The sequence below is a fragment of the Seriola aureovittata genome, chromosome 6 (genome assembly GCF_021018895.1).
Source record: "Seriola aureovittata isolate HTS-2021-v1 ecotype China chromosome 6, ASM2101889v1, whole genome shotgun sequence".
Taxonomy (NCBI): Eukaryota; Metazoa; Chordata; class Actinopteri; order Carangiformes; family Carangidae; genus Seriola; species Seriola aureovittata.
The window spans coordinates 10,789,869-10,807,662 of NC_079369.1; the positions used below are offsets into that span (position 1 = coordinate 10,789,869).

Here is a 17,794-nt window from a genome sequence, read left to right on the forward strand (position 1 = left end):
TGATAATAATAACAACAGTCCCCTAGTCAGCCAAGGTTAGGCTGAACTACGACTGCTCCTCTCTAATAAAGATACAGACCCGCCATTGTGCTTGATTCCGGTGTCCTCTCCCCTCTCTATCTCTCCCTCTCTCTGTTCTCTACCAGACAAAGCTCGCTGTCTTTCCCCTGCTGCCTCTTTCAACGCTCACTATCTTTTCACTCATTCTTTGTCTCGTATGTAGGAACAGAAACACACACAGCTGTAGACATGCATAAGCTCTCACACAGATGCTTAATACACCAATATGAACACATTGATCTCTCTATCTCTCTCTCCCTTTCTACTCTCACTCATTCCTTCTTTTTTTTCCCTTTCTAGCGCTCAGTTTATTCATGAGAAAGTCTCTCTTGGCTCAATGCCTGAAACAGAGCGCAAAGATAAGATATTCTATCGGGGTGAATGAAAGTTCATTGGGAGAAAGCATTTCTCCTGCATTTGCACAAACACTGTGAATACGTCTGTCCATATTATGACAGCAATCTAAGGAAGGAAGTTCAAATTCAGTCCAAAAGGTGAGTTGCTGTACAAATAACAAAAAAGCTGTCCGCCACAAGTGATGTATAGTGTTAATCTGCTTTTCTTCATTTTCTTCTGTTGTTGTCAAAGTTTATGTTACTGCTGCTTTGTGCCCATTCCAGTATAAAATAAATACATCAGAAATAAACACTCAAATGGACTTCATGAAACATTTCATGAAGAAAAAAGAGAGTTATTGAATGCGTTATATCTGTTGATTTCTTATGGATGATTTCCCAGAGTCTATTACTTTACATAACTTGCATTGAATTTGCTAAACATCTTCTTAAAATGTTCAATGGTGTAATTGATTTTCAATAATGAAACATTTTGTACTGACCTGAAACAAGACCAACAGCACAGATTTTCACTATAGAACAACTATGATATATTTTAGGGCTGCGATTGAACTCCCCTTCTCAATTACTGCAGTTTCTCCAATAACAATCAGAATAGTCTATGAACTTTGGATTGCCTTTAAACCATGGTTCTACTGCTTTCTTGTAAATGCCAGCAGGCTGCCACTGATTGTAAGTCATGTAGATCTAGAGTCACAGTCTTCAGTTTTTTGAGACATGTATTTGTTTTTGTTAATTTGATTTTATTAGTAGGCTTGAGAGATTAAATGTTAAAGTGTTTTTTTACTGTTGCTCATCCTGATTTGCTCTCTAAGACTACCATGCCAGAACATTAAATCCTGATTTTAGGAATAAAATTAAGGATTAAAAGTCCACAGTCGGTTACCTCGAAGATGTTCAGGGTCAAGGTGGTTGCGCTCATCTTTGGACGCAAGGTGAGCTGAGACCCCCAGGGCCCCAGTCAGCGCCAGGAGCCCTGAGCCGCCTGCGCCCAGGGACAGGCCTGATGGGTGTGGCGTCAGAGGGATGCCAGGGGCATGGTGAGACAGGTGCTGGAGCTGCTGCTGCTGTGGCCACAGGGAAAGGAGGGAGCGGGGAGGAAGGGGTTGGAGAGGAATGGTGTCACACAAGGGGGGTGGGTGGTTAGAAAAGACAGGGTAAAAAAGAGAGGGATAGAAAATGAGCAAGAGACAATGACAAAGAACAAAGGGGAAAGGAGAAGGAGAAAGTTAGGGAAAGTGGGGGTAGTGCTTGGAAAATTGGAGGTGAGAGAGACAGGAGGAATGGAGGAGGTGGATATAATGAAATCCACATGGAGAGCTCAACAGTGAGAGATAGAGATAGATAGGATGTGGAAGAGATTAGTGGATTAAAGAGGTGAGAAAGACGGACACCAAGGACGAGAAAGATGGAAGGGAACAGAGGGAAGAAGGAAATTGAATATTCGGGATACACATGGAAAGGAAGGGAAATGGAGATGGAAACCAAGAAGTGGGAGAAAGCAGCACAGAGAGTAAGAAGAGTGAGGCGATGAATGGGATTTATTATGAAAGAAGGAGGAGGAAAAGAGAGAGAAAGAGGCCATGGGAAAAAACAGCAAGGGTAAAAGAGAGGGAAGAAAATGTTTGAGTCAGAGAGTAAACGATGGGAAGGAACAGAAGGAAATTGTGGTGGAAGCAGTGAAAAGTGAAGAAGAATTAGATGAACGGGAGAGAGAAAATAGGGAGAGAGGGTAAATGAGTACAGGAAGGAAAGTGTGTAGCATAGAGAGCAAAAGATAAGACATAACAAAAACAATGGGAGAGGAGATATGAAAGAGGTAGAAAATGATAAAAGATTACAAAAGGAGGGGTGAGAATATCCAGACAGAGGAGAGGGAAAGAGGCAGAGAAAGAGGAAAAAGAGAAAGATGAGGGTAGAGAAAGTGAAGAGCAAAGAAGAGAGCAGCTACAGATAAAGAAAGGCTATTATCCTGAGGGGAGCATTATGATGTGTTTTCATGTGTTGTTTTGTCAGGCTGGTGTGTTAAACACACACGCACACGCACACACACACACACACACACACACACACACACACACACACCTACACACACGCACACACCTTAGCGACAGCAGTGTTTGTAGTGCTGGGAGGAACAAAGGGCTTTAAGTAGACAGTAATGTGATCAGTGCTCTGACAAGCTCTGGAAAGCCCCATCTACTATGACACTCGGGAGCATCACTGTGTCTGTATGTGTGTACACATAAAGACATACAGTATGTGTATAATACGTTGGTGATCAGATGATCATGCACTATTAAACGTGAGTATACAGTGAGTATATTTTGAGTGTTGTAACTCTATAGTTAATGTACATATTTTGTTACACTGTGTATGTAGTCACAGTAACGTAATCTGTGCTTGAAAAGCTTAAGTCTCATTAGAATTGATTGATCTGATACCAATCACTGACTTCTGTCTCTTCTTAAACAATTCGCTCCCACATAAAACCTACCATGTTTAAGCCCTACGCGTTCTCTCTGCTAATAGTTGACCTACCAGGAGCCATGAGATTTTACTGGGAGCAGTGATTCATTACATCTTGGTATGTTCGGTTACATCCTCCAAAACTGATAACACTATCCAATAAAATTGTCAAACAGGAGGCAACATTGCAGTGCTTCTGCCACAACTTATTCATTTGGATTTATACACTAGGAACATACCACACACTCTGGATGAGATGCTTCTTAATATCAGATTTTAACAGGTTGACTCACTCAGTGAACATAAATACTGAAAACGTGTCCACATAAAAAATAATCCTTCAGAGAACAATTTTAATTTAGAATAACTTTGAAATTATCCATTAGCCATGTTAATTCATAGCATGCTATCAAAGGTTCCAACATAAACATTGACATCTGATGCACAAAGAGAAAATTAAACACCTTGGGCGATGTTTTCATTAAAGCCTCACCTATTTGATAATCAATTTTTCTGATCTACATATTTATATACCAGTGTTGAAATCATGTAATCAGCTGGTAACATGCTTATTTAATGTGTGTATGTGTGTTTTTGTTTGTGCTGTCATGACGAATGGAGGCGACTCACCCCGATAATGGCGTTGAGTTCTGCCATGGTGACCTGCTTGGCTCTCTCCACTGCTTGGACCACCTGTTGCTGGTGCTACACACACACACACACACGCACACGCACACGCACACGCACACGCACACGCACACACACACACACACACACACACACACACACACACACACACAGACAGATGAAAGGCACCGTTAGGTTATTGCATGTACAGTCAGTAATTACGCAGCAGGAACCTTCACATGAACTAAACTTGGGGAAAAGTGTTAAACCAACCAAACTCAGCTTGTACAGTGTGTATAAATGTAAATGTAAATGTACACACAACCGATGTAAAAGTCACATTGATGTAAGTGACTCAAGCAGAAACACACACACTGTACAGTATGTATAGCCAGACACATACACAGATGTGTGTGCCCTCACATACGTACAAATGTACACACGCACACACACGCTCAATAGCAAACTAACAAAAAACTCCTTTTCTGTTTAAATAAAATCCCAATGTAATCAGTCACACAAATGCAAATATGCATGTGTGCAACAGTGCTCACATACACACACACACACACACTGTCAATATTGATCAAACTGACAAAGCTCTGACCTTCCTGTCTCCAGAGAGCACACTCACACTCACAGACATAAAGAAGCGTGTCTGCAGATTTGTACTCCAATCTACACACTCACACAAACCGTTGCACACTCAGGTACAGTACAAGCACAGTGGAATAACACAACTAATATACTCACTCCTATTTAATCTGTTTTGTCGTCTTCATGCCCGCAGCCAGAGCAACTATCACATAAGTATATTTAATTTCAATAATCCTGCTTCTCTTGCTTTTTAAGGCTGTATTTAATAGATGCAAAATCAAATATACAGTAACTTTAAGTAGGAGTTACTAGAAGTCAAGCCTGCTTGCAGAATTGGTGATAATGTGTTGAATGATAAGAAGGCTATATTTAATTCTAAGACAATTGGATCTACATGTTCTGAAAACAATAGCATTTATTACTCTCAAAGTCTGGGAGCCCTCTTTATGAAATCCTGTACAGTTGGCTTTAATAAGCAGTCCTTTATCATTCCCAGTAACACTGATACCTGTGGGAATTTGTACATTATCAGTGCCTCTTGAATCCTTTGGTACAAACACAAAGGACCACATATGAAGCATGTTGAACTCAAAGCACATGTTCACACCATGAGAAATTATAGGTGCCACAAAGATCAGCTGATAATCAGCTGATGTGGTGGTCGTCTTGCCACAATAGTAAATCACAATGAGAATATTTATGATTGAAATATATACATACTTCATGGCTATGACATTATGTTGTGTGAGACTTTTTATTAATCTGATTGCACAAGACACAAATCATTCTCTCATGCTGATACTTTGTACTCTCACTTCTATTTTGTGCCAAGATTTTGCCAACATTTCAACCTGGTTTCGCTTTTCAAACACAGAGGGTGACTTATTGCAGCAGCTTGCAATAAAATAGGATGGAACGCTGAAAGCTAATGAGCTGTGTTGTCATTAATATGCAGAATCATTTAATATTCAAAAGATTTCTATCAATCAAAGAATCTATATGGTAAATCAGAACTAGTGCATGTTTGATATCAAAAATGTAAATCACCACAAACAAACTACAGCCTCAAAACTGACCATGAAGTTGAATTAACTGTCTGACGCAGTTACAACAAAAGCTGAACATCTGAAACTACAGTAGCAACATTTCTTACAGTAATACTGTGTTACACTGCAACACTGGCAGGCATTTGCTTTTGCACATTTCATTCAACTTGAGCACATTTACTTGATGCACACGTTATCTTTTTTTTCTCAGTAGAACAGGAACTCCTGCATTTATATTTTCCTTTTTACATGATGTGCTATATTTGATATATTCAGATTTATTTATTACTCTGATTGCAAAGAAAATATGACTAAAGTCTGATGTGTGAATAGTCCTCTCCTGAATATGTGTGTGCGTGTGTGTCTGGCAGTAGTGACACTTACCTCTTGAGAGAGGAAAGGGATGATCTGAGCACAGATGGCACTGAGACGCTTGACAATCTCTGCCTGTGATGGAAAGGGAGAGAAAACGAGAGGGAGAAGACAGAAGGAGAGAGAAAGGATATATATATCAAGTCACATACCATAAGATAACAAGTACACAATGAACACAGAGCATATGATGCACCTCTACAGCACATTAAGCCTTCGCTGCATTAAAAACACCTTCTTAATGAGCGAGGAGTTCTGTCGGTGACAACTCTATGAGACTGAGAGAAGAGAAATGTGGGAGTGAACAGCAGCAGAGGTGGAAGGATGGAGGCAGCATTAGAGCTCCAGTCATCATCTGGTCTTTAAGCACCATCACACTCTCATTTAGCTCGGCCTCGCACTCTCTTACCGCTTCCATCTTCCTCTGCCGCTCTCAAACACACACAAAACATATGAGCAAACAAACACATTCACAAAGAGCAGGAAACCTCAGAGAATTTCTCTCTCAAGCTCCCCACCTGTCACAGCCGGCTACAAAGTGCCATTACATTTGTCCATTTCCTAAAACTTGTAAAATCTATAAAAACGCTTTATCTTGGACTGAAAATGGTGAATAACATCTTGCTCTCAGGTTTTCTTACCCCCACCAATCCCACACACTCGCACACACATTCACATAACATGCACACGTGGCAAACCTAGTAACCATCCACAGAACACAGCTGCCTGCACACACAATACAAGGACACATGAACACATAAAGACATAAGCGCACACTGTCTCTCCCTGTCACACACACATACTCGCATGCACACACTGAACCTCTGCGGTGTGTCTAATTCTATCTGTCTGAGTGCCCTCAGCCTCATTTTGTTCTGTTCTTCACTCAGCCGTTCTCTCTTTTTCTACAACAGCTCTCACACTGAGCCATTATTACCCTATTCATCCTCTTCCTCCCACCCCCCCTCCCCTCTCATCTCCCTCCCCTCCCTGGCTCGCTTTGTCTCGTTTTCTCCCATCTTTCTATTTTTCTATATTATTCTTTCTTTCTCTCTGTTTTAATTTATACTCCCTCTTTTCCCTCAGCAGCCCTTGTTCCTCTTTCAACATCAGTCGTTTTCTTCATTTTTTTTCTTTGTTACTTTGCTGTCACACATTACCACGGACACACTCGTATTTCTTTTGGTCTTTCCTCCCTCCACCTATCTTGCTTTCTCCCTTTGTCTCTCTCTGTATCCCTCTATCCTCACTAACACATGTTCCTGGCACCTGAAGATACTGAAGAGGATGAGAGAAAGACAGCACAGGGGGCGAAGGAGGGCAATGCAGCGACTGACAGGCCTGTATGCGCCATCATACGAGGACTCACACACATACATACATACATACATGCACACACACGCGCACACACACACACACACGATCAGCCAGCCTGTCAGTTATAGCCTGTCTCATCATGAATTCATAAACTAGCTATCATCAGACACACAGCTCTGTTCCAAGGACAGACACAGCCTCATCACATCATACATGTCTCAGTGTATGCATATGTATGTTTGGTGGTCTGTACCTAAAGTCCGCCATGTATTTGTGATACGCGTGCACACACGTCTGTATGTGTCTGCTGACCACACAGAAGGAAGTGAGAGAAAAGAACATGGCAGAAGAGAATAGGGTTTTTTTGTTTGTTTTTAACAATTGGAAATAGATTTTCGTGTTTGTGACATCCTGTTGTCGTTCTTTCACTGCTTTAACTTCAAGTTTATACTATATGAACCCACGGCAATAATCATCTTGTATTCAACTAGTATCACTTTTTTGAAATCCTGGTTGGTCTGCTTGATTATACTTTACGGTGCTCTGCTCCAATTTCTACTGGATTACAGGTGGAAATAAAATGAGGCACAAGACAGTCACATGGTTGGCAGACTGCATGCAGCCTATACTGTCATTCTTGACACTGATAATGATTCCAACAGAGACTAACAATGGTGCATGGAGCTGGCACAGTTCGTTTTATTAACAGGTAACCGTAACAGGTTCTTTTCACACATGCCAGAGGTTCAAGTCTTGAAACCGGGAAAGGATCTCCTATCTGTCGCACGTCATCACAATCTGCTAACAATTTAATCAGAAAATTGCAAAACCCTGATAGAGACTTTCAGGATCGCTGTACATGAGCAGCAACTTGTGAAATGGTGCAAAATTCAAAAAAAAATTCAAAAAAAAAAAAAAGGAAGGAAGGTTCACTATCGATGACCACTCACCTACAATAGAAAACATCTGATTCTAGGCACAAATGGTAAAACTTTGTAAATACAAGGTATGCATTAGACACTTTACCTTTAACTCACTTGGATTTACCATAGTTTCTATCCTCTACTGTCCTCTCAGTTTTATCTCTGCAGCTACACCAGATTGCCTCCTACTCCACAACAGGTTATCCTCAGGCCACAGATCAATTCAGATGACCTGGCTCAGTTTTGGCCGGATAAAAACCAATCTGACAGGACTGATGCTGGGACCATATGTCAGAACTGAGCAGACTGCGACAGAACTGACCTCAACATGTTCAGTCTAGGAAGCCGCTTTCATTAACTGTTTCTAAGGAGGCCGTGACTTTGATGTAAAGCTATATAAACAAACTTAACTGAATAGATATAAGTAACAGAAGATGAAACAAACATTACAAAAGAAAGAGACCTTTTGCTCAAAACCATGAACACACTAAAAGCAGCAAATGCAAGAGCATAAACTTTTAATCGATAACAAAACGGCAGAAAAATCAGACAGCTGAAATAATTTTAGTCCACACAGTACTGAAGAGATGAGTTAACTGATTAATGCATCTCCTAGGGATCAATTATAATTCTGATATTGATTAATTAAAGAATAATTTTAACCAAAAACAGAATCAGGCAAAAAAAAAAAAAGCTTGTGGGTTTATTTTTAAGAAATGTTAGGATCAGCTTCCACTTCTGTTTCATATGTTATAAATATTTAGGTTCTACGCTGCCCATTATTCTGTGTAGGAACATACAAGGGAAACCTGTCATAGGCACCATGAAATCTACCCAAAGGTGCATGAAACTCTCACATTACACCAAATCCTTTCATTAATATTAAAAAAATATCAATTAAAGCAAGTTGCACTATTCAAATTGTGGTATATTTTGTACATGCTATATTTTTTGTACAAAATGTTGTTGATAAGTCAACTTCTGCAACACAGCAACATGCCACCAACTCCATGTTCTGGCTGCGAGGCAGTGGATGTTGTTATGAGAGCAAGTTGCCAATCAGCCGATGGGTTTTACAAAAGAGTGAAAGTGAGCTGGGCTGAAGCGGGCCGAGTCGGGCCAGGTGTCAGAAACAACACGGCACAGTCTCGTTCCACAGCCCTGCCAAAGCACAGCCACCAAGGAGTACTGGCAAAGCCTGGCCGGATGGAGGGATGAACGGATGGAGGGATGAATGAATGGGTAGATACAAAGGAAGAGAGGGGGCTGGTCAATAAACACTTGAGGGCAGATACACTGCCAACTGGCAAAGGGCCAGAGAGAGGCAGAGAAAGAGAGAGGCTTTACGTGAAACAGAGATAAAATGTAGGTGAGAGAGAAAGAAGAACACAACATCTTTTCATATAGAAGAGCAAAAATCCATCAAACCATTTTCCAAAACACAGATAGATGGATGGAAATGAAGAAGAAAAGGAAGAGGGAGGAATAAGCTGCAGGACAAGGACAGCTTGTTCCAGAGGCTGTCGGATCCTGAGGGACACACACACACACACACACACACACACACACACACACACACACACACACACACACACACACACACACACACACACACACACACACACACACAGTGGCAGCACGCACAGGCTTGTCATCTCGTCAGATCACTGAAAGGATGATAATTTCAACTAGCAAAACGTTTATATGATCACAGTGCCTTGTTTCTGTTTAATGATACAACCTGAGCTGTTTGAAAATCTAAGACAGACAGACAGACAGACAGACACACACACACACACATATCAGTATAACACACAGTATATCCACAATCTAAAACACCATTACCTCTATTAATACAATGTTTACATATTTTCTATGTTGATTGAGTTTCTTGGATGGTCAGGTCAGCTAAAAATCTATCTAAAAAAATTACATAAAAAACAGAAATAATACTAAAAACTCCCCAAGTAACAATAAATATCACAGAAAACTGTACGGATTCATTTCAAACCAGACTACTTAGTACTCTGCCTTCATTGTGATCTTAATTATACACCTGTAAAAGCTTTGTGATCGTATCTTGCAGACAGACAGACAAACAGACACCTGCCAAAGTACTTAAAACCACGTCTTTGGTAGTTCCTGCAACAGTAGGTGTCTCCAGGACCACATTTTGCCACGATGTCACCCACACACAGACACACACACACACACACACAAGGTAAAAACAATTACAGTCATACTGTCTTGGCTGGTAACAATCACTTAGAGACCAGACCCAACAGAGAACACATATCAAGCAAGCAAATAGATCTTTACAACTTGGCAGAAGTAGAAAGTGGAGCAGAGTTCAACTTTGTGCAAATGAGCAGCAATTTGGTCTAGTTACAGGAAAGCCTATTGAAGGACAGGTGTGATCACTTTATGCTGCTTAGTAGTAAAACGCATTTTGATTTCAGCTCCTCTCTCTGTTTCTATCGAGTGAAAAAGGTCAGAAAGGTTGGCTGTTACCACAGACTCCTTCCCCTTAGAATACCATGAGCCTAAAGCAAGGAGGACAGTAACTAAGACTGTCTGGAGTATATTACCAAGGAACATGGAAAACAACATTTTAAATAATAAATAAATACAGTCTAAAATAATGTCTCTATGTATTTATTAACGGTATAAGGAATCTACTATTGACTGTACTTAAAATACTTCCATTAAACCTCTGCACTATAGACAGTGGCTCCAACAAGTAACAAGAAGCGAAGTACAGGAGACAGCTAGTGTGTGCACGAGTGATGAGAATACAGCCTCTGTGTGTGTGTGTGTGTGTGTGTGTAATATCAAGGCAAAACACAAGGGCCGTACTTGAATTGCAGGAAACTAACCAAAGAAAATGGCTTATATATGGGGACATGCAATAGGTTGTAGACTGTACTGAAAGATTTGGCAATGAATTTTCAGGGTCCAATGTGACCTATGAATTTTACTATTCCTGCAGTAACTAGCCAACCATAAATAATGCAATGTTATAAAGAAAAAACCTCTGACAGAGTTTATTATCATGAAAATTTACACATACAAAGTAAAGGTCATATTTGGTGTCACTGCAATATTTTTTTCCTTGACCCAACACCTGTATTCACCTGTTAATCAGGAGGAAATCCATCACAGCACAAGAGGCAGCAGTACCCATTTCTACACTTAGCTCAGTGGACCAGGATGCAGTGCAGAGACAAGAGTTGCACTTTGCATGAGAGCCATAATTCTCTATTTTTCTTGACTGGAAAAAAAAATTCATTCTCCTGCACTTATTTTGCAATTGCTCTCACTATTGCTACTGCTCTCTCTCCACCCACATGTTTAACCCATTGCACAAATGCAACACGTTTCCTGCCTGTTCTGTGAAGGCCGTCAAAAGGCCGTCTGGGAAATGTAGAAAATGACTAACTGACGTAGAAACAGACGAGATAGGTGGGGAGATGAGGAGGTGGGTACACTACAAAAGAAAATAAAAACACTGGCTCACAAAATAAGCCATCACAGACTGATGGCATAATGGTGCATCTGCATGTAGAACTTTCCTCAAATAATGAGGCAGCGTCTGATTGTTCTGACAAAGACAAAGATTGTTTTAGAGGAAGCGGGTCTTGATGGAGAAGGATCTGCCCACCAGCTGTTTGCTTTCATATGCTTGCAATGACAAGGCGTCCTGTGTTGTGTAACTGCTGCCTATTGGCAGGCCTGTAAGAGGTAAAAAAGTGATATATCTCAAAGCTCATATGTAATATGCTCTAATGAAGACCAGAAATGCAGACAATCTCTGGGATGAATTGACAGAAAACAAGCTCACGTTCTCCTTGTACACATTTCACTCCTGACACTAAACTGAACTTGAACAGGAACAACAGGGGAAGCCACTTCCCTGTGAAAGATCAGCATTGTATTTGGTCTCCCAGTATGTCGCCGACAACAGTGACCGTGTTCATCTTGCCAATAAAGCTTGGTGAATTTGAATGTGATGAGCGTGGGTTGAGATTGGCACAGGAGGAGGGAGACGGTGCCCAGTGTGCTCGGGCACTGCCAGCTGTGCCAGCCTCCGAGTCCCACTATGGTTGAGCGAGCCAGCTTTATGAGGGAGCTCTGTGGTGGTGTGTGTGTGTGTGTGTGTTGTGTGTGTGTGTTTGTCAGTGTGTGCGAGTGATACCCCTCGACTCACTCTAATAACCGTCAACAAAAGTCTCTGCCATCTCTCTCAGCTCTTGCTCTGTTCCTATGTCTAGCACCTCCTCACTTGCTTTTTACTGCAATAGTTGCTGGTTTGAATCCTTGGAAGTAGGTTGGGAAACAGAATAAGTGATGGTTGAGCAAAGTACTTAACCTCCAACTGCCCAAGATTTCAGCTGTATCAGACAGCTTTAAAGTGAATGCATGCCACAGTGAGAAGGTGATGCATGATGTTAATGGAAAAAAAGGATGCATGCCCAGTCAACTTTCCCTGAAAGAGAAAAAAAGTTGTAAAATATTATTTTGGTGAGATGAGTGCTACAGCTCTGCCCCCTTTATACTTCCTATAACTGGTTGATCCTAAGGTTGATTATCCAAAATGTAATCTTTTTCTACTACTGCACTCTGGGTAAAAGCTGTCAAATAGATGCCTTAAATATCAGTGTGAAATTTTGTAAGTGTGTGCCTGCATGACAGTAGTTCATGTGTGATAGGACAGCAGTCATAAGCTGTGTGTAAATTCACTTCCTTGTTCAATCATTCCTTATTTAAATTTCAATAAAAATTCAAATAGCACTAAAACGATTAATTAATTAATTGATTATCGGATCAAGAGAAATAACGGATTAAATTTTGAGTCATGTTTCAAACAAAAAAATGCCAACACTACCCAATTCCAGCTTTTCCCTTGTGAGGATTTAATGCTTTTCTTATTGTTACACATTAATTTTAATATTTTGGGGTTTTGGACTGCTGCTTGGACAAAACAAGCAATTTAACAACATGACCTTAGGCTTTAGGATATGGTGACCACACAATGAATCAACAAAACAGGCAGATTATTTGATAATAAAAATAACATTTAGTGGCAGCTATACACTCAATTGTTCACACTATACTGAGTAGTAAATAAAGATTTTGGACTTCATTTTAATTTCATTACTGACAGGTTTACTTTCATTTTCACATCCAAAGGTGAAACATTGGTTTATATGATTTTTTTGTTGTTGTTGCATAAAGTAGTGTACATGAAGTGATTTTGGACATAGCCATGCTGTATGTTTCAATGCCTCACCACCTCACTACACTTTGTGTGTACGGCTGCAGATTACCCTCCTTTATTTTCAAGAGTCAGAGGGTGTGTACATATCACACCCACACAGACACACAATCCTGGAGCTTATCTCTGTCCCCTGCTTTCTAATTGGACTGCTCTCCCCTCTGTGAACAGTTTAAGGTAAATATTTGTAGCCAATGACGTACTAATCACCCACTGATTGGGGTTGCGGGCATAGAGCACAATGAAAACAGCCATTCCTGCTTCCTCTCTCTCATCTAATGCCACCACCCCCCCTTTCCCCTTTCTCTCCATGCAATCAGCCTTCTTCTTTCTCTATTCTGTTGGCTCATTTTTCCACTTCCACAGTATCTTTCTCTCTCTCTCTCTCTGTGTCCTCTCGCTCTGTTTTCCCTCAGTGCACTTGGCCTTGCTCTTTTGCTCTCTCTCTCTGCCCTCCTTCTCATTCTCTCTCATTTCTTTCTCCTTCTTGTTCTGTCTCTCTGCCCTGCTTCTCTCCCAGAATCTCCCTCCACCCTCCCTCTCTTTTCTTTTCTTGCTCAGTCTTGTTTTTTCCTCTCTCCGCCCTCTCTCTCTCCTCTGGGCAGCGTGCCAGCACCTCTTCCCTGGCGCTGAGCCAACTCCTCTCCTCCTCTTCACCCCCTCCTCCCCTCCCTCCCTTCCTCTATCCCCCTTGCCTCTGATTGATGGCCCCTCTATTCTGGAAGGAGAGGAAGGGAAACAGAGAAAGAGAGAGAGAGAGGGAGAGAGGAAGAGGGAGCAGCAAAGCACACACAGGGAACACACACTCACACAAAAACATTAAAAGGCACACACACATGCACCCTACAAATTGTGCACACAAATACAACTACACACACACACACACACACACACAATATCATGCTCACAAAAACCATGCCAAACGCACACATGAGCGCGCGCACACACACACGTGCAACAAGGGCACACAGAAAACCAATCCAAACAGAGCAGAGGAGAACACACATACAATGAGCTGTGTGCAGAGCAAGCAGAGCCTCCCAGCATGAGACCAACAAGCACATGTGCACGCACATAAAGACACAGATTCAACCTTCAGTGCAGAACCAATACAAGATAGGCAGCAGACCAGACAGTAGAAATATTTAGAATGAAAAACACAGACAGCTCACTTCTACTCCACCAACACACACACACACACACACACACACACACACACACACACACACACACACACACACACACACAGAGAGAGAGAGGTGGATATCCAGCACACTAACAGACATGTTCTAATAATGACTTTACACACATGCATATATGAAAGGACACAGATGCATGGGCCATACACATGCCTCAATATACAAATACACATGCAAAAATACACATACTGTACTCCAAGGGAATTTTTCTAGAGCATGTGACTGTGAGACACAAAATCTGTGCATAACACTTGGGGTTGTAGTTGTACAACCATCTAAATCTCTCTCTCTCAGGCTATATTATACACTAAGCTATTAGTCATATTCACACTGTGCCAGCTCACCAGCTTGCATTGACAGACTGCATACGGCTTCAAACTCATGTCACCCGCAATGCAATCAGACACAAAGTAGCCAGAGTGGCAAAGCCAGCTGCACTGTATGCATGCATGCAAAACCAAAGATGTGCACATCGCACATCACTATTACATATCTCCTTGTTTTTGTGTGTGAGAGTTGCTAGAGCATGCACACACTATGGTGCAGGACAGCACACTTTGTCATATTTGCTTTAATGTCACAGGCAGTGCTTGAATTGGACTGCACACCGAGTACTGGAACATCTGATTTTTGTCCACATTGGTACTCATATTCCTTTTGAAGTACCCCTATGTCCTAGTGAACGCAGGTACAGAATGCAAAACTGTCTGACTAAAAACACAACCAAGTCAAAACATTCTTGTAGAAAATGGATTCAGAATGCCAAGAGGAAAATAAGACTCCAACTCTGAGGAACTTACATAGAGTAAGGAGAGATGTTTGACTCTCTCAATTCAGCTGCTGCTGCAGCGTTCCCTGGTGCTAACCTCAGTTGCTTGCTGCAGTGCAAATCACGCCAAGGGTACAGGCGGTTCTATCTGTGATAACACCGAGCATCGCCTCTTTATGGTTAGCCTCTATATTTCAAAATGACATTTCATTTGCCTTCACTGTTGGAAACATGACCTACGCATCATGGCCTTGCCATGATAGTGTGAGTCATTATTATGATAACTACTAAGACCAAGTGATGAAATCTTTTCAACACGTCTTACAAACCTACTTGCTAAAATTTATTAATGTACACAGGAAGACTGTACTTAGGCACAGTGAGGTCTTGTGTTAAATGATTAACTAACATGATTATTTTTTAGACAAACATAAATGTCTGAACCAAATTTCAAAAATTGTTGAGACGTTTCGCCCAAAATCACAAACTTCATGGTGGCGCAAGAGGAAAATTCAGGGGATTGGGATACATCATGTAGAAACTATGAATATCTGTACAAACTCTCAAGGCAAGCCATGCGATAGTTGTTGAGATATTTCAGTCTGGAACAAAGTGATGGACCAATTGTCCATACAGACCAACAATCTCACGCTGTGAGCCATGCTGCTAGCTAGGCAAAAACAAATGTTATCCTTTAACCTTTCCTTTCTAACTGTAAATGCAATTTAATATATTTCACTATTTCAAAAGTAATTGCTTGCACATATGCTCCTCATGACATCATGTGCACTTTCATACAGCAATAGATTTCACACTCAGATGTACAACACACATATCTGCATATGTTAACCAAGATAAAGGCCACATGCTGTGCAGCTGCTTGTTCAGAGTGCTGGCACCTTATTTGTTCCAATTCAAGCAGTGGTCACAGAACATGGTAGCACACATAGCTGCTATCTCTCTCTCTCTCTCTCTCTCTCTCTCTCTCTCTCTCTCTCTCTCACACACACACACACACACACACACACACACACACACACACACACACACACACACACACACACACACACACACACACACACACACACACACACACACACACACACACACACACACACACACACACACCACACACACACACACACACACACACACACACACACACACACACACACACACACACACACACACACACACACACACACACACACACACACACACACACACACACACACACACACACACACACACACACACACACACACACACACACACACACACACCACACACACACACACACACACACACACACACACACACACACACACACAACACACACACACACACACACACACACACACACACACACACACACACACACACACACACACACACCACACACACACACACACACACACACACACACACACACCCAATACAGTCTGTGTAGCGACTCAGAGCTCCTCTGCCAGAGTGACAAAGCTATTACTCTAAAAGGCTAGCTCCCTGGGAATTTAATCACTCGTTTTCTCAGCTCATCTTTTTCTCTCTCTTTTTTTCACTGTTTTTCCTTTCCTCAACTCATTTTCTATCATTCCTAAAGGGTTATATCACACTCAATCCTGCTCTCTCTTTATGCCTTGTTATTCACAAACGAGCTCTGTTACACATGTATGCACAGGCACACACACATGGCATGAAGAGAGGGAGTGAGAGAAGGAAAGCGAGGGAGAGACATCAAAGCTGCACATACAAACACACAGCACAGATGCTACATGTGCAAAGAGGGACTGCATAGACCACTGATCAGAGAGAGTGCAAACACATACTATAAACACAGAGTCATTTGACCTCTCCAAAGCCTGTTATAGTTGACCCACATATGCAGCCTCGTCCTAATCCAGCCCTTTAAATGAAACCAGTTAAAAAAAAAAAAAACTACTCAAACCACAACTGTGAGATTATGGACCAACTGGGTGGTGGAAACGCAAGAGAGAAAAAATATGAGACAGAGGGAATGGAAAGAGTGAGATTGAGAAAGAAAAAAGGAGAGAAGCCCAATCCTATTATGAACCAAAGCGGTGAGTTGAAAATGAAGGCATGCCTCTCCCTCTCTTTCTCATTCTCGTTAAACTCTCTACCCTCTCCCAAATGAGATGAGGATTCAGGTCACAACTTCAGCCAAATATACCAACGTATGCATGCTCACACACACGTGCACAAACACATGCATAAAAAGGCTAGACAGCCCAGGCTAATTAGGCGAGAGGATAAGCTCATGCACGCACGCACGCACACACACTTTTTTTTATGCAACGCAAACAGATAAACATTCTCTCATGTGATTTCCCTCTTCTGCTTGTACTCCGTCTTAATCTTCCTCAGACCCTGTTTCTGTGTTATTGATTTTCTCAGTGTCTTTCTTCACTATGTTCACTCTTTCACATCGTTTTCTCTTTCAGTTTTCACTTTCTTTTCAGCTCGGTTTAAAGATGCTTTTTTAATTTTTTATTTCTATGACAGAGAAAATATCAACATTGTCTGCAAAATGACATGAACTATAGTACACAACAAGAGCACACAAGAAAGACTTCTCTCTTTTCTGTCACACAAAAACACACAGACAGTCACACATACTCCCACACCCTCAGCCTCATATGTGCGGTGGTGAAATGAAAGGAGGGAGCAGGAAGGAAGGACAGCCAGCTGCTTCATCTGTCCTCAGGAGTCCACAGGGGAAACAGTCTGGCTGCCGAGCATCCTGACTATCAAACACAGCTTCCT

General features: G+C 41.5%; 1 protein-coding gene across 2 annotated transcripts in view; it reads right to left on the bottom strand.

Annotated features, from left to right (window-relative positions):
* Positions 1-17,794, bottom strand: part of tle2b (TLE family member 2, transcriptional corepressor b) — a 77,934-nt gene that overhangs the window by 21,629 nt on the left and 38,511 nt on the right. Inside the window, exons 5-7 of one of the 2 annotated variants that reach the window (XM_056378350.1) lie at positions 5,540-5,602; positions 3,516-3,590; positions 1,303-1,480 (exon numbers count right to left, since the gene is read on the bottom strand). In XM_056378350.1, coding sequence (XP_056234325.1) covers positions 1,303-1,480; positions 3,516-3,590; positions 5,540-5,602 — 316 coding nt within the window. Of the gene's footprint in view, positions 1-1,302; positions 1,484-3,515; positions 3,591-5,539; positions 5,603-17,794 lie in introns of both variants that reach the window. The other variant, XM_056378349.1, reaches the window with a different exon arrangement.